Source organism: Oncorhynchus mykiss, chromosome 2 (genome assembly GCF_013265735.2).
Source record: "Oncorhynchus mykiss isolate Arlee chromosome 2, USDA_OmykA_1.1, whole genome shotgun sequence".
NCBI lineage: Eukaryota > Metazoa > Chordata > Actinopteri > Salmoniformes > Salmonidae > Oncorhynchus > Oncorhynchus mykiss.
In genome coordinates this window covers 10,661,726-10,684,583 of record NC_048566.1, presented here as the reverse complement: position 1 = coordinate 10,684,583, position 22,858 = coordinate 10,661,726, and the positions used below count along the sequence as shown (strand labels likewise).

Below are 22,858 nucleotides of genomic sequence, written 5' to 3'. Positions count from 1 at the left end.
GTTAACAGCTGTAGAGACAACAGAGAGGACAAACACAGTTAACAGCTGTAGAGACAACAGAGAGGACAAACACAGTTAACAACTAGGCCATATCTGAGTGCAGTAATGTACTGTATGTATGCCTGACTGATAAACAGCTGGGGCAGGGCAGACAGACAGATATTTGAAATAGCTGAGCTATCAGAGGGCCACCTACTGTACACATCACACAGCCCTGCCTGATGACCTCAGAGACCTTTAGCAAGTTGTTGTTATCAGGTAGACTGACACACTGGCCCTGTCTCAATACTGTTTCCTTGATTCCTCGTTTCCTTGTGTCCTCGCAACTCTTCCTCACCTCATAGCTTTCTCAAAACACCAGAGGAAATCCAGGAAAGGATTCGAGGAGAGGAAACGGGTTTGTAAGGTTTCCCTCTGAGGTTTTGGAAAAACGGAGAGACGACAGGAGAGGAGGGATCCAGGAAAGACTATTGAGACGGAGGAAGTGACAAGTGAGATGGTTTGGACTCTGACCTCACCTCAACCCCACCCCACCCCAGCTGAGCTGATAACAGCACATTGCCAAGCTGCAGTGTCATTCTCTGTTAATACAATGCTATGTTATTCCCAGCTGATGCACTGTCACTGCCTAAACATGACTGAATATATATAGCACTCAACCCTGAGCCTATTTCTACCCCCTTTTTAGATCTGGTCTCATCGTTACAACTCCCCAACGGGCTCGGGGGGCAAAGGTCAAGTCATGTGTCCTCCAAAATATGACCTGCCAAACCGAGCTTCTTAACACCGTTCTGCTGAGTCCAGAAGCCAGCCGCACCAACGTGTCGGAGGAAACACCGTTCAACTGACGACCGTAGTCAGTCTGGCCCGCCACAAGGAGTCGCTAGAGCGCGATGAGCCAAGTAAAGCCCCCCCCCTCACCAAATCCTCCCCTAACCCGGACGGCACTGAGCCAATTGCGCGCTGCCCTATGGGACTCACGATCACTGGCGGTTGTGATGCTGCCTAGGATCGAACCCGGGTCTGTAGTGATGCCTCTAGCACCACATTGCAATGACTTCGACAGCTTCGCCACTCGGGAGGCCTAAACTGCTTTTATATTTATTTATTTATATATATATATATAGTCATAAATAAATAAAAACATTTCATCCATTTTAGATATAAAACAAAGAAGAACTTGGTAAAATAAAAAGCTAAACTGCATATTAAAATGACTGTTGAACTTCAACTGTCATCTAAAGGCATATTCTAATAAGAAACCTGGAACTTACTCCTGCCCTTTCCACTTCTCTCTCAATCTCTCCAGCCACAGTTTGTTATCTACTAATGAGCACGTCATAGCAGGTTCCCAAGACGCCAGAGGAAACACAAGGGTAGGAACAACATCCAACTTCAATGTGGTTACTCCTAACTAACCTTGTGGTTACTCCTAACTAACCTTGTGGTTACTCCTAACTAACCGTGTGGTTACTCCTAACTAACCGTGTGGTTACTCCTAACTAACCCTGTGGTTACTCCTAACTAACCCTGTGGTTACTCCTAACTAACCCTGTGGTTACTCCTAACTAACCCTGTGGTTACTCCTAACTAACCCTGTGGTTACTCCTAACTAACCTTGTGGTTACTCCTAACTAACCTTGTGGTTACTCCTAACTAACCTTGTGGTTACTCCTAACTAACCCTGTGGTTACTCCTAACTAACCCTGTGGTTACTCCTAACTAACCCTGTGGTTACTCCTAACTAACCCTGTGGTTACTCCTAACTAACCTTGTGGTTACTCCTAACTAACCCTGTGGTTACTCCTAACTAACCTTGTGGTTACTCCTAACTAACCTTGTGGTTACTCCTAACTAACCCTGTGGTTACTCCTAACTAACCTTGTGGTTACTCCTAACTAACCTTGTGGTTACTCCTAACTAACCCTGTGGTTACTCCTAACTAACCCTGTGGTTACTCCTAACTAACCTTGTGGTTACTCCTAACTAACCTTGTGGTTACTCCTAACTAACCCTGTGGTTACTCCTAACTAACCTTGTGGTTACTCCTAACTAACCTTGTGGTTACTCCTAACTAACCTTGTGGTTACTCCTAACTAACCTTGTGGTTACTCCTAACTAACCTTGTGGTTACTCCTAACTAACCTTGTGGTTACTCCTAACTAACTGTGTGGTTACTCCTAACTAACTGTGTGGTTACTCCTAACTAACCGTGTGGTTACTCCTAACTAACCTTGTGGTTACTCCTAACTAACCTTGTGGTTACTCCTAACTAACCTTGTGGTTACTCCTAACTAACCTTGTGGTTACTCCTAACTAACCTTGTGGATGTTGACAAAAGGGAGACTTGTTTCTTCAGACAGCTCCTGTGTGTTCTTTCTTTGGGGTTAAAGGGATACTTTGGGATTTTGACAATGAGGCTATTTATCTAAAATAGGTGTCTATAGGGCAGCAAACACAGGCTGGTAGGGTATAGGTCAGGCCTGGTATAGTTCTGATTGTTGTAACCTCAGATAGGTGTCTATAGGGCAGCAAACACAGGCTGGTAGGGTATAGGTCAGGCCTGGTATAGTACTAATTGTTGTAATCTCAGATAGGTGTCTATAGGGCACCAAACACAGGCTGGTAGGGTATAGGTCAGGCCTGGTATAGTTCTAATTGTTGTAATCTCAGATAGGTGTCTATAGGGCACCAAACACAGGCTGGTAGGATATAGGCCAGGCCTGGTATAGTTCTAATTGTTGTAATCTCAGATAGGTGTCTATAGGGCACCAAACACATTCTGGTAGGGTATAGGCCAGGCCTGGTATAGTTCTAATTGTTGTAATCTCAGATAGGTGTCTATAGGGCACCAAACACAGGCTGGTAGGGTATAGGCCAGGCCTGGTATAGTTCTAATTGTTGTAATCTCAGATAGGTGTCTATAGGGCACCAAACACAGGCTGGTAGGATATAGGCCAGGCCTGGTATAGTTCTAATTGTTGTAATCTCAGATAGGTGTCTATAGGGCACCAAACACAGGCTGGTAGGGTATAGGCCAGGCCTGGTATAGTTTGAATTGTTGTAATCTCAGATAGGTGTCTATAGGTCAGCAAACACAGGCTGGTAGGGTATAGGCCAGGCCTGGTATAGTTCTAATTGATGTAATCTCAGATAGGTGTCTATAGGGCACCAAACACAGGCTGGTAGGGTATAGGTCAGGCCTGGTATAGTTCTAATTGTTGTAATCTCAGATAGGTGTCTATAGGGCAGCAAACACAGGCTGGTAGGGTATAGGCCAGGCCTGGTATAGTTCTAATTGTTGTAATCTCAGATAGGTGTCTATAGGGCACCAAACACAGGCTGGTAGGATATAGGCCAGGCCTGGTATAGTTCTAATTGTTGTAATCTCAGATAGGTGTCTATAGGGCACCAAACACAGGCTGGTAGGGTATAGGCCAGGCCTGGTATAGTTCGAATTGTTGTAATCTCAGATAGGTGTCTATAGGTCAGCAAACACAGGCTGGTAGGGTATAGGCCAGGCCTGGTATAGTTCTAATTGTTGTAATCTCAGATAGGTGTCTATAGGGCACCAAACACAGGCTGGTAGGGTATAGGTCAGGCCTGGTATAGTTCTAATTGTTGTAATCTCAGATAGGTGTCTATAGGGCAGCAAACACAGGCTGGTAGGGTATAGGCCAGGCCTGGTATAGTTCTAATTGTTGTAATCTCAGATAGGTGTCTATAGGTCAGCAAACACAGGCTGGTAGGGTATAGGTCAGGCCTGGTATAGTTCTAATTGTTGTAATCTCAGATAGGTGTCTGTAGGGCAGCGCAAACAGGCTGGTAGGGTATAGGCCAGGCCTGGTATAGTTCTAATTGTTGTAATCTCAGATAGGTGTCCGTAGGGCAGCAAACACAGGCTGGTAGGGTATAGGTCAGGCCTGGTATAGTTCTAATTGTTGTAATCTCAGATAGGTGTCTATAGGGCACCAAACACAGGCTGGTAGGGTATAGGTCAGGCCTGGTATAGTTCTAATTGTTGTAATCTCAGATAGGTGTCCGTAGGGCACCAAACACAGGCTGGTAGGGTATAGGCCAGGCCTGGTATAGTTCTAATTGTTGTAATCTCAGATAGGTGTCTGTAGGGCACCAAACACAGGCTGGTAGGGTATAGGCCAGGCCTGGTATAGTTCTAATTGTTGTAATCTCAGATAGGTGTCCGTAGGGCAGCAAACACAGGCTGGTAGGGTATAGGCCAGGCCTGGTATAGTTCTAATTGTTGTAATCTCAGATAGGTGTCTGTAGGGCAGCAAACACAGGCTGGTAGGGTATAGGCCAGGCCTGGTATAGTTCTAATTGTTGTAATCTCAGATAGGTGTCCGTAGGGCAGCAAACACAGGCTGGTAGGGTATAGGCCAGGCCTGGTATAGTTCTAATTGTTGTAATCTCAGATAGGTGTATGTAGGGCAGCAAACACAGGCTGGTAGGGTATAGGCCAGGCCTGGTATAGTTCTAATTGTTGTAATCTCAGATAGGTGTCCGTAGGGCAGCAAACACAGGCTGGTAGGGTATAGGCCAGGCCTGGTATAGTTCTAATTGTTGTAATCTCAGATAGGTGTCTGTAGGGCACCAAACACAGGCTGGTAGGGTATAGGCCAGGCCTGGTATAGTTCTAATTGTTGTAATCTCAGATAGGTGTCTGTAGGGCAGCGCAAACAGGCTGGTAGGGTATAGGCCAGGCCTGGTATAGTTCTAATTGTTGTAATCTCAGATAGGTGTCTATAGGTCAGCAAACACAGGCTGGTAGGGTATAGGCCAGGCCTGGTATAGTTCTAATTGTTGTAATCTCAGATAGGTGTCTGTAGGGCACCAAACACAGGCTGGTAGGGTATAGGCCAGGCCTGGTATAGTTCTAATTGTTGTAATCTCAGATAGGTGTCTATAGGGCACCAAACACAGGCTGGTAGGGTATAGGCCAGGCCTGGTATAGTTCTAATTGTTGTAATCTCAGATAGGTGTCTATAGGGCACCAAACACAGGCTGGTAGGGTATAGGCCAGGCCTGGTATAGTTCTAATTGTTGTAATCTCAGATAGGTGTCTGTAGGGCACCAAACACAGGCTGGTAGGATATAGGCCAGGCCTGGTATAGTTCTAATTGTTGTAATCTCAGATAGGTGTCCGTAGGGCAGCAAACACAGGCTAGTAGGGTATAGGTCAGGCCTGGTATAGTTCTAATTGTTGTAATCTCAGATAGGTGTCTATAGGGCACCAAACACAGGCTGGTAGGGTATAGGTCAGGCCTGGTATAGTTCTAATTGTTGTAATCTCAGATAGGTGTCCGTAGGGCAGCAAACACAGGCTTTGAACTCCATTGGTGGAAACAAATGTAAATGAGGAGTTAGATGCAAAGTCCATATTGACATACATGTGCAGCATCACAGTGAGCAGTCATGACAGTGAATGGCCTGTACAGTATAAGGGTTGTTGGCTGATAAAAACAACTTCATGTAGAGTTATTTACTCTGTGACAGGAGCATTTAAACTGAAAGCCAGACATGTGCTCTGTAATGTAACTTTCCATCCTCAGCACTGAAAAATGAATATTGTAATATCCCAATGAGCACAACAAAAGAACAAATAACCAGGGTGTGGTGTCAACATTATGAGGTGGACCTCAACCATGGAGACAACCAGAGACTAATCAACAGCACACACATAGTATAGATCTGGAATGTGATAGAAGAGATAAACATCTAGCGGCACGCCACACATCAGCACGCACCAAGGCCACATGTTACTGGGTAGGGTAGAGGAGACAGCTGCTATAGTTACTGGGTAGGGTATAGGAGACAGCTGCTACAGTTACTGGGTAGGGTATAGGAGACAGCTGCTACAGTTACTGGGTAGGGTATAGGTAGACAGCTGCTATAGCTACTGGGTAGGGTATAGGTAGACAGCTGCTATAGTTACTGGGTAGGGTATAGGAGACAGCTGCTGTAGTTACTGGGTAGGGTATAGGAGACAGCTGCTATAGTTACTGGGTAGGGTATAGGAGACAGCTGCTACAGTTACTGGGTAGGGTATAGGTAGACAGCTGCTATAGTTACTGGGTAGGGTATAGGAAACAGCTGCTACAGTTACTGGGTAGGGTATAGGAGACAGCTGCTGTAGTTACTGGGTAGGATATAGGAGACAGCTGCTATAGTTACTGGGTAGGGTATAGGAGACAGCTGCTATAGTTACTGGGTAGGGTATAGGAGACAGCTGCTATAGTTACTGGGTAGGGTATAGGAGACAGCTGCTATAGTTACTGGGTAGGGTATAGGAGACAGCTGCTATAGTTACTGGGTAGGGTATAGGAGACAGCTGCTATAGTTACTGGGTAGGGTATAGGATACAGCTGCTATAGTTACTGGGTAGGGTATAGGAGACAGCTGCTATAGTTACTGGGTAGGGTATAGGAGACAGCTGCTATAGTTACTGGGTAGGGTATAGGAGACAGCTGCTATAGTTACTGGGTAGGGTATAGGAGATAGCTGCTATAGTTACTGGGTAGGGTATAGGAGACAGCTGCTATAGTTACTGGGTAGGGTATAGGTAGACAGCTGCTATAGTTACTGGGTAGGGTATAGGAGACAGTTGCTATAGTTACTGGGTAGGGTATAGGAGACAGCTTCTCTCTGCTCCCACGGTGATACTGCTCATGTTAAATAACACCAATTAACAGCAGTAGTATACATCAGAAGTCTGATGACCTGCCTGTTCTGTTGATGCTATCAGAAGTCTGATGACCTGCCTGTTCTGTTGATGCTATCAGAAGTCTGATGACCTGCCTGTTCTGTTGATGCTCTCAGAAGTCTGATGACCTGCCTGTTCTGTTGATACTATCAGAAGGGAGAATTCCATGTTTACTCTGAATACAAACAACATACTAAAAGTACTCACTGGTTATCCTGGTATAATACAAATTCACATGACCTACAGCACTGAAAACCTTTGACAAATATTTAAAACCAATCAGGGTAGTACAAACGGAGCAGGAGCCACACACAGGGAGCAGGAGCCACACACAGGGAGCAGGAGCCACACACAGGGAGCAGGAGCCACACACAGGGAGCAGGAGAGACACAGCAGTCTAACAATGTGGTTCAAAACCACTATGTGAATGAGAGGACCAGCAAAGCTCCCATAACTCCAGTTAGTATACCTTCTTGCAGAGTATGCTGCTCTTCATCCTCCTCCCTCTCCTCCTCCTCCTCCTCTCCATCACAGTGGTCAGGTGAACAGACATACTCCAAGCTGTCCTCTGGGGTGCTGTGACAGAGCAGTGACATGCTAACACCAACACTAGGCTAGTGGGGCCCAGCAGAGCCCAGCTGCCTCAAGTCCAAAGCCATGTCTAAGTGTGTGTGTGTGTGTGTGTGTGTGAGACAGTCCGTCTCAGTCAGCGAGAGAGTGTGTGTGTCTAAGTCAGTGTGTGTGTGTTTGTGTGAGGACAGCAAGGCAGTCTGTCCCCCAGTCACAGGCACTCCCTCCTCCTGCTCTCTCTCCCTCTATTGTCCATGACTAGAAGACAGCCCACTGTGGAACCGGAGCAGGGGAGTGGCACTGAACTATTCTCAGACTGACAGGACTTTGAATGTTTAGATTAGAGCATGGAGTCAATTCAAAATGTCAGCTATGTGACAAGGACTAATATAACCATATAATAAGTTATAGTTTTATCCCTATCAAGTTTAAATGTGTCTATTTGCTCACCCCCCTTTTCAAGCGTTGAAATGGTATGTTCCACCAGACTCTCCATGGAAACAGTGCAAGGCGGAGCACACCATAAGACACATACACCTGTTGTCAGGGTGGGGCCCCAGCCTGCCTCACCACAGTCAAATCCACAGGTGACTCAATTTGCAGATGCCTACTTATTCAAAGCGGAAGCTACATACGGAGAGCCAAATAAATAGACCAGGAACCATTAGGAAATACAGAGCTTGATGAAATAGCATACAGGAAGAACAGTGTATACTGAACAAAAATATAAATGCAACAGTTCATATAAGGTAAATCAGTCAATTTAAATAAATAAATGAGGCCCTAATCTATGGATTTCACCTGACTGGGAACACCGATAAGCATCTGTTGGTCACAGATCAAGTAAATGATGCTAGTTTAGCATGTGGAAATAAAGAAACCATCTAGTTTCTAAACCAGTATGGGTCATTCCACCCTATAGAAAATAACATGACACTCAATGTTACACATTAGACCACAAATAATACGGACCACAATTCTAATCAAATCGACACACACTGGCTTTATCAAACTAGTCACATTGAGAGCAATGCAACAGTAAACAAATCTTCAACATTCCAGTGACACATGTAAACGGCTAGACAAACTATTATGGATGTGAAAGCCAGTTAACTTGTGACAAAAACATTGTTATTCCCATAACGGCTGATAAAAACATTGTTATTCCCATAACGGCTGATAAAAACATTGTTATTCCCATAACGGCTGATAAAAACATTGTTATTCCCATAACGACTGATAAAAACATTGTTATTCCCATAACGGCTGATAAAAACATTGTTATTCCCATAACGGCTGATAAAAACATTGTTATTCCCATAACGGCTGATAAAAACATTGTTATTCCCATAACGGCTGATAAAACCATTGTTATTCCCATAACGGCTGATAAAACCATTGTTATTCCCATAACGGCTGATAAAACCAGTTATTCCCATAACGGCTGATAAAAACATTGTTATTCCCATAACGGCTGATAAAAACATTGTTATTCCCATAACGGCTGATAAAAACATTGTTATTCCCATAACAGCTGATAAAAACATTGTTATTCCCATAACGGCTGATAAAAACATTGTTATTCCCATAACGGCTGATAAAAACATTGTTATTCCCATAACGGCTGATAAAAACATTGTTATTCCCATAACGACTGATAAAAACATTGTTATTCCCATGACAGCTGATAAAAACATTGTTATTCCCATAACAGCTGATAAAAACGGTTGACAAAAAACAACCGTGATCCCATACATAGAACCTAGAACACAATCACCAAATATTTCACATAACTCTCCAATTAAACATGTTTCCTTCAATTATCCCATGTCCAAATCATTTTCATTCATCTCATTTATACTGAATGCAACCACACATTCCTATTGAAACAATACAGTATCCACAATAGCTTGTGGCTAACCCCCCAAAACAACCCCCACCTCAGCCTCCCTGTCTGCCTCAGAGGCCCTTTTTGTGTGCACTGATAAAGTTCCCAGCATGGAGAGACTGGAGGAGGACAGCCCCTCTCACCTCCCTCCAACCCCCCCCCCCCCCCCCCCAGGCCAATAGAACTGTAGGCCCTGGGCTTTGTGAGCAGGGTGGAGATGTAGGGGGGTGGAGGAGAGGGAGGAGGACAGCCCCTCTCACCTCCCTCCAACTCCCCCCCCCCCCAGGCCAATAGAACTGTAGGCCCTGGGCTTTGTGAGCAGGGTGGAGATGTAGGGGGGTGGAGGAGAGGGAGGAGGACAGCCCCTCTCACCTCCCTCCAACTCCCCCCCCCCCCCCCCCCCCCAGGCCAATAGAACTGTAGGCTCTGGGCTTTGTGAGCAGGATGGAGATGGAGGGGGGTAGCGGAGAGGGAGGAGGACAGCCCCTCTCACCTCCCTCCAACTCCCCCTCCCAGGCCAATAGAATTGTGGGCCCTGGGCTTTGTGAGCAGGGTGGAGATGGAGGGGGGTAGCGGAGAGGGAGGAGGAGAGGGGTACTGTAGGAAGAGGGGAGGCTGGCAGAGTTTGGCTGGCAGCCGTCCCTCCCCGCTCCAGTGGGGAGATGTACATACATGGTCCATGCCCTCCTCACTGCTGAAGTGATCAATATTCTGAGCATCACCCAGGGCTGTGTCCCTGCCAGACTCCCAGCCATGTGATCATGGAGCTAGGCCCATCCAGGCAGCTCTGAGCCTGGCCAGGCTGTCCCTGGCCTTCTGGAGCCCTCGTCTGGCTTTAGCCCACTGAGCCACCAGTCTCCACAGCACAGCCTCCCCTCCAAACCTTCCATGTACTGTCTGCTTCATTATGAGCCCCAGTCTCCACAGCACAGCCTCCCCTCCAAACCTTCCATGTACTGTCTGCTTCATTATGAGCCCCAGTCTCCACAGCACAGCCTCCCCTCCAAACCTTCCCCTGCTTCCATGTATTGTCTGCTTCATTATGAGCCCCAGTCTCCACAACACAGCCTCCCCTCCAAACCTTCCATGTACTGTCTGCTTCATTATGAGCCCCCGTCTCCACAGCACAGCCTCCCCTCCAAACCTTCCATGTACTGTCTGCTTCATTATGAGCCCCAGTCTCCACAGCACACAGCCTCCCCTCCAAACCTTCCCCTGCTTCCATGTACTGTCTGCTTCATTATGAGCCCCCGTCTCCACAGCACAGCCTCCCCTCCAAACCTTCCATGTACTGTCTGCTTCATTATGAGCCCCAGTCTCCACAGCATAGCCTCCCCTCCAAACCTTCCATGTACTGTCTGCTTCATTATGAGCCCCAGTCTCCACAGCACAGCCTCCCCTCCAAACATTCCATGTACTGTCTGCTTCATTATGAGCCCCAGTCTCCACAGCACAGCCTCCCCTCCAAACCTTCCATGTACTGTCTGTTTTATTATGAGCCCCAGTCTCCACAGCACAGCCTCCCCTCCAAACCTTCCATGTACTGTCTGCTTCATTATGAGCCCTCGTCTCCACAGCACAGCCTCCCCTCCAAACCTTCCCCTGCTTCCATGTACTGTCTGCTTCATTATGAGCCCCAGTCTCCACAGCACAGCCTCCCCTCCCAACCTTCCCCTGCTTCCATGTACTGTCTGCTTCATTATGAGCCCCCGTCTCCACAGCATAGCCTCCCCTCCAAACCTTCCATGTACTGTCTGCTTCATTATGAGCCCTCGTCTCCACAGCACAGCCTCCCCTCCAAACCTTCCATGTACTGTCTGCTTCATTATGAGCCCCAGTCAGCTCTGCTAGCGGTGGTTTAGCGTGATGATGAACGACAGGAAGGTTGGCTACATAAAGTCTCTGGGACCAGGCTAGTGGCTAGGTCATTACTGGCTGACTGTCCAATCATGTTGCTGGACGAGATCTCTAGAGACGTGTGGATAGTTGGAAATAGATATCCACAGTACAGCACTGCAGAGTGTTTATCAACCATATGAATATAAAACCATGTCATTTAGACTTGTCCTAACTGTTGGAGTAGACCGGTAGTAGGGGAGGTGGACATTAAAATGTCAAGAGGCCCTCGCAATACAATCTACTGTAGTAAATGAGTCCTCAAACATCATATATAACATCATATATAAACAGCATTACCAAAGAGATCCAACAGAACAGGCCTCTTCTCATAATATATGACCATCATCTATGGAAACATCTTCAGCCAAGGGTATAGGCCGCTGTTCTATATATATAGAGCCACTGATCATGTTGGATGGCTCATTGAAAGAATCAGGGGATACAGGGATAGCTGTAGTCTGCTTGGTGAAGCTGCTGTAAAACATTTCCATATTATATTGCTGTGTGATGCTATGTGCTGCTAGTGTACAGGACTCGGATCTATTAGGTCTGTTATTCTGACTGTACAGGACCCAGATCTATAGGACTGTACAGGACTCAGATCTATAGGACTGTTAGTCCGACTGTACAGCTCTATATGACTGTTAGTCCGACTGTACAGCTCTATAGGACTGTTAGTCCGACTGTACAGATCTATAGGACTGTTAGTCCGACTGTACAGCTCTATAGGACTGTTAGTCCGACTGTACAGATCTATAGGACTGTTAGTCCGACTGTACAGATCTATAGGACTGTTAGTCCGACTGTACATATCTATAGGACTGTTAGTCCGACTGTACAGATCTATAGGACTGTTAGTCCGACTGTACAGATCTAGAGGACTGTTAGTCCGACTGTACAGATCTATAGGACTGTTAGTCCGACTGTACAGATCTAGAGGACTGTTAGTCCGACTGTACAGATCTAGAGGACTGTTAGTCCGACTGTACAGATCTAGAGGACTGTTAGTCCGACTGTACAGATCTAGAGGACTGTTAGTCCGACTGTACAGATCTAGAGGACTGTTAGTCCGACTGTACAGATCTAGAGGACTGTTAGTCCGACTGTACAGATCTAGAGGACTGTTAGTCCGACTGTACAGATCTATAGGACTGTTAGTCCGACTGTACAGATCTATAGGACTGTTAGTCCGACTGTACAGATCTAGAGGACTGTTAGTCCGACTGTACAGATCTAGAGGACTGTTAGTCCGACTGTACAGCTCTATAGGACTGTTAGTCCGACTGTACAGCTCTATAGGACTGTTAGTCCGACTGTACAGCTCTATAGGACTGTTAGTCTGACTGTACAGCTCTATAGGATTGTTAGTCTGACTGTACAGCTCTATAGGACTGTTAGTCTGACTGTACAGCTCTATAGGACTGTTAGTCTGACTGTACAGCTCTATAGGACTGTTAGTCCGACTGTACATATCTATAGGACTGTTAGTCCGACTGTACAGATCTATAGGACTGTTAGTCTGACTGTACAGATCTATAGAACTGCTATACATCCCAGTACTCCCAGTCACATACACACACAATGGCAGGGCAATACTAAAGCTCCATGGGTAGTCCGTGCGCTCAATGAAAAACCACCTTGTCATTCCCCTTCATTGCTACATTTACATAGCAGCCTTGTTTTGTGGTGCCACAGTTTCTGTTGCTCCTAATTCACCCTGGTTACAATCAACAGAAGCTGATATCACATCCAACACAACAAAATGATAGTAAGAGAATTAGCTACAGCCTCGTCCTACAGCCATGGCCTCCTTGGCTGAGGTAAACTTAGTTCAATGCACCTGTTATCAGACGGACCAGAGCAAAGTGAAGCAACACAGCAGCCCCTGGCTCAGTGGTTCCAGCATCATGTGACTGACGCAATACATACTGGAGCGAAGAGAGAGACCGGCAGATTTATACAGTCAATGGTATTTAACCACCCTACCAGCAAAATCATCCCCTCTAGCCCTCCTCCCTGTCCCTCTCCCTCCCCCCCTTACCCACATATAGCCCCGTTAACAACACAGTTAGATAACAGCTAGATGGAGAACCGTCCCCATCAGGCTTACCATCTGTGCATTCCTCATAGTACCAGTCTAGCTCATAGTAATCCGCCTCCACAAATTTCTGCATACTCAGTCCCCTTCAGCTGAGAGGAGCACCACCATCTTCTCCTGTCCTGCTGCGGAGGTCACGAGAACACCTGCCCATCCTTTCATTACATACTCTGAGTTCTCTAGGAGTTTACCATGACGAGGAGACCACGTGGAACAGCACATTTTATCACTGGTACCAGAGTGGAAGGATGGGATGGAGAGGAGGAGAGGAAAGAGAGAAAGATATTTCCCAAAAAGCAACGCAGCCCAAAACACAGTTATGCAGCAGGGGTGTGTTGCTGCCTGGTGGTGAGTCAAGGTTGTATCACAGATGAGGGAGGGGCCTGGGGGAGGGCCACGAGCCAATGAGGAAGGGAAATGTCAGAGGCATGCTCCTCCCTCTGAACTGTTTCGTCAATAGCAACCTGCTTTCGTCCCTCCTCTCTCTCCTTGGCCCACCCTCCCCTTCTCCCAACAGTACATCCTTCTGTGAGGTTGCCATGGAGACTGGCTCCCTACTCCAGCACTGAGTAGTATCTGAATGCAGGCTAGTGTTGCTACTGCTGCTGCCTCGGTGACCAGCTCTCTGTTCATATCTGCCTGGTCTGGTACAACACCTCTACTACAGGGCAGGGAGTTCACCTTGCTGAATGATATTAAGAAATCATTCAATAGGTTTATAGTGGTGAATATAGTTCTCTCTCCCACACTGATTTACAGCAGGATAATATCAGATGCTTCTACTTCTTTAATAGCATGTCCCTTTGATAAAGAGCACACTGACTCATTCTAACACCACTTCACAGTCAGACAATAAAAAGGTCAGATGTCATTTAATAGACAGCCATTAATGAAACAATGAGGATGATTATTTCAGCGACTATAGAAACACTTCATCAACCTGCCTGCTGACTGAGTCAACGGTGTATAATGCCATCAGTATTGCATCATATGGAGTGTAATGTGTTTGTGGTAGAAGATGCATCAGAGTAGGAGTGGCCTATCAGGGATCAGCTGACTAGCCAGAAGACCAATGAACCACCCTGCTGCCTGTCCTCCTTGTGACATCACAATCACAGGTGACAAGACCGGAAATGACAAAACCAGATTGGTGATATAAATCTCTACAGCCTAGTTGTGAATTTAATCAAGGAGTAGAGTACAATATCTAAAACCATCTATCAAAGAATATCAGTTTGGGAACAAAGGTTTGTATTACGCTGCATGAATGTGACAACAAAGTGGTCTTGTCTTGTGAGAACCCTGGAGTCTATTCTCACGTCAGTATCAGTAACTATTTGAACCAACGCTGCAGGACTGTCATTGTAGTCTACATCTGCCACAACGTAATCAGAGTATTAAAGTACCACAGCATCTGTTATTAAAGCATCCTACAGTGTAGTCTTTCAGACAACAGTACAGATACTGTATCAACACATATCTGCTGATTGATGCTGTTAAACTTCCTGAGCTCTACAGTATGACCTACATTCACAACAGAACAGATACTGTATCAACACATATCTGCTGATTGATGCTGTTAAACTTCCTGAGCTCTACAGTATGACCTACATTCACAACAGTACAGATACTGTATCAACACATATCTGCTGATTGATGCTGTTAAACTTCCTGAGCTCTACAGTATGACCTACATTCACAACAGTACAGATACTGTATCAACACCAACACATATCTGCTGATTGATGCTGTTAAACTTCCTGAGCTCTACAGTATGACCTACATTCACAACAGTACAGATACTGTATCAACACATATCTGCTGATTGATGCTGTTAAACTTCCTGAGCTCTACAGTATGACCTACATTCACAACAGTACAGATACTGTATCAACACATATCTGCTGATTGATGCTGTTAAACTTCCTGAGTTCTACAGTATGACCTACATTCACAACAGTATAGATACTGTATCAACACCAACCCATATCTGCTGATTGATGCTGTTAAACTTCCTGAGTTCTACAGTATGACCTACATTCACAACAGTACAGATACTGTATCAACACATATGTGCTGATTGATGCTGTTAAACTTCCTGAGTTCTACAGTATGACCTACATTCACAACAGAAGGCCGCTGACAACCAGTTGACATAAAGGTCATACACAAGGACTGATCAGATCAGATCCTGAGTGGCAGAGGGGTCTAAAGGCACTGGTATCGCAGTGCTAGAGGCGTCACTACAGACCCGGGTTCAATCCCGGGCTGTATCACAACCATCGCACAATTGGCCTAGCGTCGTCCGGGTTAGGGGAGGGTTTGGCCGGGGTAGGCCGTCATTGTAAATAACAATTTGTTCTTAACTGACTTGCCTGGTTAAATAAAGATAGAAAAAACAAGAAGAAGCCAGAGTTATCACACGCACACAGCCTTGTGTCTGTCCAGCCTCATGTCTGGTTGAGACACAGACAGACGTTAGGACAGACGTCTCCCACTGAGCTGATAGGACCAGCAGCCGAGCAGACTGGCACGTGGCGCTTCACCCACGGCCCAGCGGGTATGTTTGCTGTGTGAACCGGGCCCAGCTGTCTGTCGCTGACCCATATGGACTCAGGACCATATTAAAATGACTGTCTCTACCTTTCATTCCCTTTGTCTCAACCTCTGTCTGTCTCTCTGTGTTTGTATCGCTCTGTCTGTCTGCCTGTATTTATCTCAGACTTCCTCAGTCTCATTACGGCACCAGAATCTCAGCTGTTAGTCTTCCACCCACATCACCCTCATTTTTTAAATCCTTGATATCGGCTCTAACCTGCACCATTTCCAAAAATACACTGTAATATGAGCTCAATACAATGATTAATGTCAAGGTTAAAGCGATGAACCAGTTGAATATGAAATGTGTACCAGTGTACAACAGATCACATAAAAGGAAGAATAGAAAGAGAAGTAACCAGCAGAGGGAGTGTGGAAGCCTTCGCCCCCTTGTCTGAATCATCTTTAAAAAACAACTAAATACAAACGTTGCACTTACGGAAATACTTCAGAGTCTCCTCAATCTGCTCCACGGTGAGGTCCAGGTTGGTGTCGGGGGAGAGGAGAGGGGTGTGGAGCCAGTCGTCGTGCTCATACCCGTAGATGGTGTCTGCTCTCAGCTTGTAGTGGGGCAGCTGCTCCTCCAGCAGACTGATGATCTCCACCTCTGGAAGATCAGTACTGTTACACACATCTGTAGGAGGAGGAAAGGGGAGGAGGAGGAGAGGAGGACGGGGGAGGAGGAGGAGGGGGGAGGAGGGGGGAGGAGGAGAGGGGAGGAGGACGGGGGAGGAGGAGGGGGGAGGAGGAGGGGAGGAGGAGGGGAGGAGGAGGAGGACAGGGGAGGAGGAGGGGAGGAAGAGGAGGACAGGGGAGGAGGAGAGGGGAGGAGGACAGGGGAGGAGGTGGAGGAGAGGGGAGGAGGAGGAGGAGGAGGGGAGGAGGAGGAGGAGGGGAGGAGGAGGAGAGGTGAGGAGGAGGGGAGGAGGACAGGGGAGGAGAGGGGAGGAGGAGAGGGGAGGAGGAGGAGAGGGGTGGAGGAGGAGAGGGGTGGAGGAGGAGAGGGGTGGAGGAGGAGAGGGGTGGAGGAGGAGAGGGGTGGAGGAGGAGAGGGGTGGAGGAGGAGAGGGGTGGAGGAGGAGAGGGAGATAGGAGACGGTATGAGGGGAGGAGGAGGAGGAGAGGGGAGGAGGAGGACAGGGAGATAGGAGACGGTATGAGGGGAGGAGGAGGACAGGGGAGGAGGAGGAGAGGGGAGGAGGAGGAGGAGGAGGAGAGGGGAGGAGGGGGACAGGGGCGGAGGAGAGGAGGAGGACAGGGGAGGAGGGAGAGGAGATGGTATGATGAGAGGGAGAGAAGAAGAGAAGAGGAGAGGGAGAGACTAGAGGTTAGTTTTAGCCCGCTACAGTAGCAGGAGGTTATGTAACAGGTGCCTGGTTGAAAAACACCAGAACAATGGCTGTTTATGTTTAAACTTCATCATCTAGAGCAGGGTTCCCCAACTGGTGGCCTGCAGCCAAATCAATATTGGGGAGGTGTTCTTAATGTTTTGCACACTCGGTGTATGTGATGGTATACAAATGTAAGCCAGGTTTGAAATGATATTGTTTTAGTGAAATGTTATATCTGTTTGGGCTTCTTGTGGTCAATTTGTAGTCTACAAATTATTTGTAATTACGTTCTGACCCAAATAATAGTTCAGCGGCTGGATCTAGTTAATGATCCCTGATCTAGTGAGAACGACGACAACAGTCTTGCTCAAGACATACACATACCTTTCAAAAAAAACATTTTTAGCTCCTCAGTAGGCTATCCCTCTGAACAATCTGCTTTTCTAAACCATAATCAAACACAACGACCTCTGAACTATGGTCATACGTGATGACGTGTCATTGTATCTTGTTTACACATCAGAATCTTCGTAGCAGTCTGTTTACATAAAGGGAGTGCAGCAAGAGTTACTGAAAGCAGCGTAGGAGGACCCTTGTGGCACATTGAGGAACTACAATCCTGTTGATGTCTATGTATCACAACAGTGCTACAGAACAACAAGATATGACAGTGATTTACAGAATATCAGATCCTCGAGCTGCTTTATGAAAATGAAGAGAGGGCATACAGTATACTATATAAACAAGGAGAATCTGCATAAACCCACAGACTGCGGAACATATTGGCTTGGGAACTGGGAAGAAGCTCTCCTTTGAGATACTAGTTTGCGACAGTAAACTCTGTGCTTCACTGGAACATAGTGAAGTCATCTTACCAGCACTTCCTGCCATGGGATTTACTCCTTCCCTCAGCAGACCCAGATGTCCATCAGACTCCCATCCAAAGACTGTTACAGCTCATCACTGTAAAACTCCTAGATAACTTCACCAGAATCACACACACTAAGAAGTGACTGAGTAGTGAATATGGAACGTCTCAGTTTATGTGAGCAGGCGTGTTTCCAATCCATTTGTTCAACAGCTGCGTTCATAAGACCTGCATATCTGTGGTGGCGATGAAGCTCCATCAGACAATGGTGTCCCAGACAGCCAGGCCTGAATCCAGACAGAACGGGCTGGCAGGCTGCTGAGACAGGCTAAAGTGACTGACACCATGCTACTGGCTGTCTCCAGCAACACCTAGCAGCATTAGCAGACTACAGCAGGGGAGTCTACCACAGACAGTCACACACAGACTACAGCAGGGGAGTCTGCCACAGATAGTCACACACAGACTACAGCAGGGGAGTCTGCCACAGATAGTCACACACAGACTACAGCAGGGGAGTCTGCCACAGACAGTCACACACAGACTACAGCAGGGCGAGCCTGCCACAGACAGTCACACACAGACTACAGCAGGGGAGTCTGCCACAGAGTCACACACAGACTACAGCAGGGGAGTCTGCCACAGACAGTCACACACAGACTACAGCAGGGGAGTCTGCCACAGAGTCACACACAGACTACAGCAGGGGAGTCTGCCACAGACAGTCACACACAGACTACAGCAGGGGAGCCTGCCACAGAGTCACACACAGAGGACAACACGTTGGGGACACACTACTGTTATGGTCCATTGCCATCAATTAAAAGTAGTAAAAACATACCAATTCATAGTTAACTCCTTAAATCCCATATTTCTGTTAAATAGAGCCGATTATAGGCCTCTTCTTCATATTCAGCTCAGATCTGCGAAGTGTAACTGGGACGACCAACTATACTCAGAGCTATAAAAAGCTCCTGAACAACAACAGCCAGGACATGCAAACCAAAATAACAACAATGACTGGAAGTGTCACATGAAGTGGATAAGGGCAGCCAGACATACTGTATCATCACAGGCATTAAACAGTCTCTACTATCCATCACAACATCATATTCACTGATACAGTATGACAACACCTGTGTCATGCCTTCTCTGTCGCCATGCAACAGCTGGAACTAAGGGATGTTGTATAAATGTTGTATGAAGATTGTATAAATGTTGTATGAAGGTTGCAGAGAGCCCCTGAGTGCTGACAGCTACTAGCTAGACCATTTGCTGTTGATTATTCCTGGACTGTATTTATAGTCAGATCTGTAAGGCCCTGGCACTCTGCTCTGCACCCGCTGGCCCACTGTCCTTCCTGTCCTCTACCTCTCTGGCATTCACTTCAAATCCCCAGGCTACACTACTCTAGCACAGGGCCAATATAGGCAGAACCCACATCCAGCTACACAGAAAACTAGACCCCATGGTGACAAACAGACAGAGAGCGAGAGAGAGACAGACATGGGGGCAGTACTACAAACGGTGTCTAACTCTAGTCTAGTTCACGTTACTAGTCTTCATATCCAACCCTATCATGTTTACCCAAGAGATGACTGAAACAAATGCCTGAACAATAATGTGTGCACTTGAATTGGATGTATTTTCACAATCTATACCAGTAAGATGATGTAAATCAGTTGGTGACCTACTGTCCTAGTACTCATTAAAAACCAGACCATATAGTGTAACCATCCCCTTCACAAAAACATGATTAGCAACCATGAATCATTTCCATAGGAAAAATCATTCTCACTATTCCATAGAAATGTCAAGAATTCAGACATTAAGTACAAAACTAAAATTAAAGTCCAAATAAAGTGAGGAATCTCAGTAGTTTTAAACACCAAACAAGCCCAAACCACCCCATAGATCCAACCCAAAGTCACAGTGCCCAGTACTCACTCATGGCTCCTCTGCCCCCTGCTCCGTGTCCTCTCACCCCGACTTACATGTTCCGCTTCTCCAGGAAAGGGCAGGGCGAAGAGGAGTGGGAGAGAGAGAGAAAAATAGAGAGAAGGGAGGGGGGGAGGAAGAGAGAGAAGGGAGGGAGGGAGGAAGAGAGAGAAGGGAGGGAGGGAGGAAGAGAGAGAAGGGAGGGAGGGAGGAAGAGAGAGAAGGGAGGGAGGAAGAGAGAGAAGGGAGGGAGGAAGAGAGAAGGGAGGGAGGAAGAGAGAAGGGAGGGAGAGAGAGTGGGAGGGAAATAATAAATAGTGTGAGGGAAGAAGAGAGGCAGTCATAGGAAAGCGACCCCAGCTACTCTGCGGTACCATGCCTGGCATGCCACTGACGGTGGTCACATGGGGCCCCCAACCCCCACAACCTCCCCATACTGTAGCCAGCATGGCAGCACAGCCCCCCCACCCCACCCAGCTGCCTAAACAGACTGTCAACTGGATTACTGTTGTCCCGGAGAGTGCAGTGGACTGGAACACTCATTGTCCTCAGAGACCCTACAGGCCGGTCTCTTCCCACAGCTGCAGGATCTCTCCATACTACAGGCCGGTCTCCTCCCACAGCTGCAGGATCTCTCCATACTACAGGCCGGTCTCTTCCCACAGCTGCAGGATCTCTCCATACTACAGGCCGGTCTCTTCCCACAGCTGCAGGATCTCTCCATACTACAGGCCGGTCTCTTCCCACAGCTGCAGGATCTCTCTATACTACAGGCCGGTCTCTTCCCACAGCTGCAGGATCTCTCTATACTACAGGCCGGTCTCTTCCCACAGCTGCAGGATCTCTCCATACTACAGGCCGGTCTCTTCCCACAGCTGCAGGATCTCTCTATACTACAGGCCGGTCTCTTCCCACAGCTGCAGGATCTCTCCATACTACAGGCCGGTCTCTTCCCACAGCTGCAGGCTCTCTCTATACTACAGGCCGGTCTCTTCCCACAGCTGCAGGATCTCTCCATACTACAGGCCGGTCTCCTCCCACAGCTGCAGGATCTCTCCATACTACAGGCCGGTCTCTTCCCACAGCTGCAGGATCTCTCCATACTACAGGCCGGTCTCTTCCCACAGCTGCAGGCTCTCTCCATACTACAGGCCGGTCTCTTCCCACAGCTGCAGGATCTCTCCATACTACAGGCCGGTCTCTTCCCACAGCTGCAGGATCTCTCCATACTACAGGCCGGTCTCCTCCCACAGCTGCAGGATCTCTCCATACTACAGGCCGGTCTCTTCCCACAGCTGCAGGATCTCTCCATACTACAGGCCGGTCTCTTCCCACAGCTGCAGGATCTCTCCATACTACAGGCCGGTCTCTTCCCACAGCTGCAGGATCTCTCTATACTACAGGCCGGTCTCTTCCCACAGCTGCAGGATCTCTCTATACTACAGGCCGGTCTCTTCCCACAGCTGCAGGATCTCTCCATACTACAGGCCGGTCTCTTCCCACAGCTGCAGGATCTCTCTATACTACAGGCCGGTCTCTTCCCACAGCTGCAGGATCTCTCCATACTACAGGCCGGTCTCTTCCCACAGCTGCAGGCTCTCTCTATACTACAGGCCGGTCTCTTCCCACAGCTGCAGGATCTCTCCATACTACAGGCCGGTCTCCTCCCACAGCTGCAGGATCTCTCCATACTACAGGCCGGTCTCTTCCCACAGCTGCAGGATCTCTCCATACTACAGGCCGGTCTCTTCCCACAGCTGCAGGCTCTCTCCATACTACAGGCCGGTCTCTTCCCACAGCTGCAGGATCTCTCCATACTACAGGCCGGTCTCTTCCCACAGCTGCAGGATCTCTCCATACTACAGGCCGGTCTCTTCCCACAGCTGCAGGATCTCTCCATACTACAGGTCGGTCTCTTCCCACAGCTGCAGGCTCTCTCTATACTACAGGCCGGTCTCTTCCCACAGCTGCAGGATCTCTCCATACTACAGGCCGGTCTCTTCCCACAGCTGCAGGATCTCTATACTACAGGCCGGTCTCTTCCCACAGCTGCAGCCTCTCTCTATACTACAGGCCGGTCTCTTCCCACAGCTGCAGGATCTCTCTATACCACAGGCCGGTCTCTTCCCACAGCTGCAGGATCTCTCCATACTACAGGCCGGTCTCTTCCCACAGCTGCAGGATCTCTATACTACAGACCGGTCTCTTCCCACAGCTGCAGGATCTCTATACTACAGACCGGTCTCTTCCCACAGCTGCAGGATCTCTCTATACTACAGGCCGGTCTCTTCCCACAGCTGCAGGATCTCTCTACACTACAGGCCGGTCTCCTCCCACAGCTGCAGGATCTCTCCATACTACAGGCCGGTCTCTTCCCACAGCTGCAGGATCTCTCTATACTACAGGCCGGTCTCTTCCCACAGCTGCAGGATCTCTCCATACTACAGGTCGGTCTCTTCCCACAGCTGCAGGATCTCTCCATACTACAGGTCGGTCTCTTCCCACAGCTGCAGGATCTCTCCATACTACAGGCCGGTCTCTTCCCACAGCTGCAGGATCTCTCCATACTACAGGTCAGTCTCTTCCCACAGCTGCAGGATCTCTCCATACTACAGGCCGGTCTCTTCCCATAGCTGCAGGATCTCTCTATACTACAGGCCGGTCTCTTCCCACAGCTGCAGGATCTCTATACTACAGGCCGGTCTCCTCCCACAGCTGCAGGATCTCTCCATACTACAGGCCGGTCTCTTCCCACAGCTGCAGGCTCTCTCCATACTACAGGCCGCTCTCTTCCCACAGCTGCAGGATCTCTCCATACTACAGGCCGGTCTCTTCCCACAGCTGCAGGATCTCTCCATACTACAGGCCGGTCTCTTCCCACAGCTGCAGGATCTCTCCATACTACAGGCCGGTCTCCTCCCACAGCTGCAGGATCTCTCCATACTAC

The 22,858-nt window shown here is 47.9% G+C and overlaps 1 protein-coding gene across 10 annotated transcripts in view; it reads right to left on the bottom strand.

Moving 5' to 3' along the window:
* Nucleotides 1–22,858, bottom strand: part of LOC110507508 (trafficking kinesin-binding protein 1) — an 83,775-nt gene that overhangs the window by 25,777 nt on the left and 35,140 nt on the right. For 3 of the 10 annotated variants that reach the window (XM_036937638.1, XM_036937639.1, XM_036937626.1), the window contains one exon: nucleotides 16,214–16,408. Coding sequence is in view for 7 of the 10 variants with exons in the window: in XM_036937620.1 (XP_036793515.1) it covers nucleotides 16,214–16,408; nucleotides 17,981–17,996 (211 nt within the window). In the remaining 3 variants the exon portion in view is untranslated. Of the gene's footprint in view, nucleotides 1–7,190; nucleotides 7,566–13,188; nucleotides 13,541–16,213; nucleotides 16,409–17,980; nucleotides 18,000–19,920; nucleotides 20,047–22,858 lie in introns of those variants that run through there. The other 7 variants (XM_036937649.1, XM_036937651.1, XM_036937624.1 and 4 more) reach the window with 6 other exon arrangements.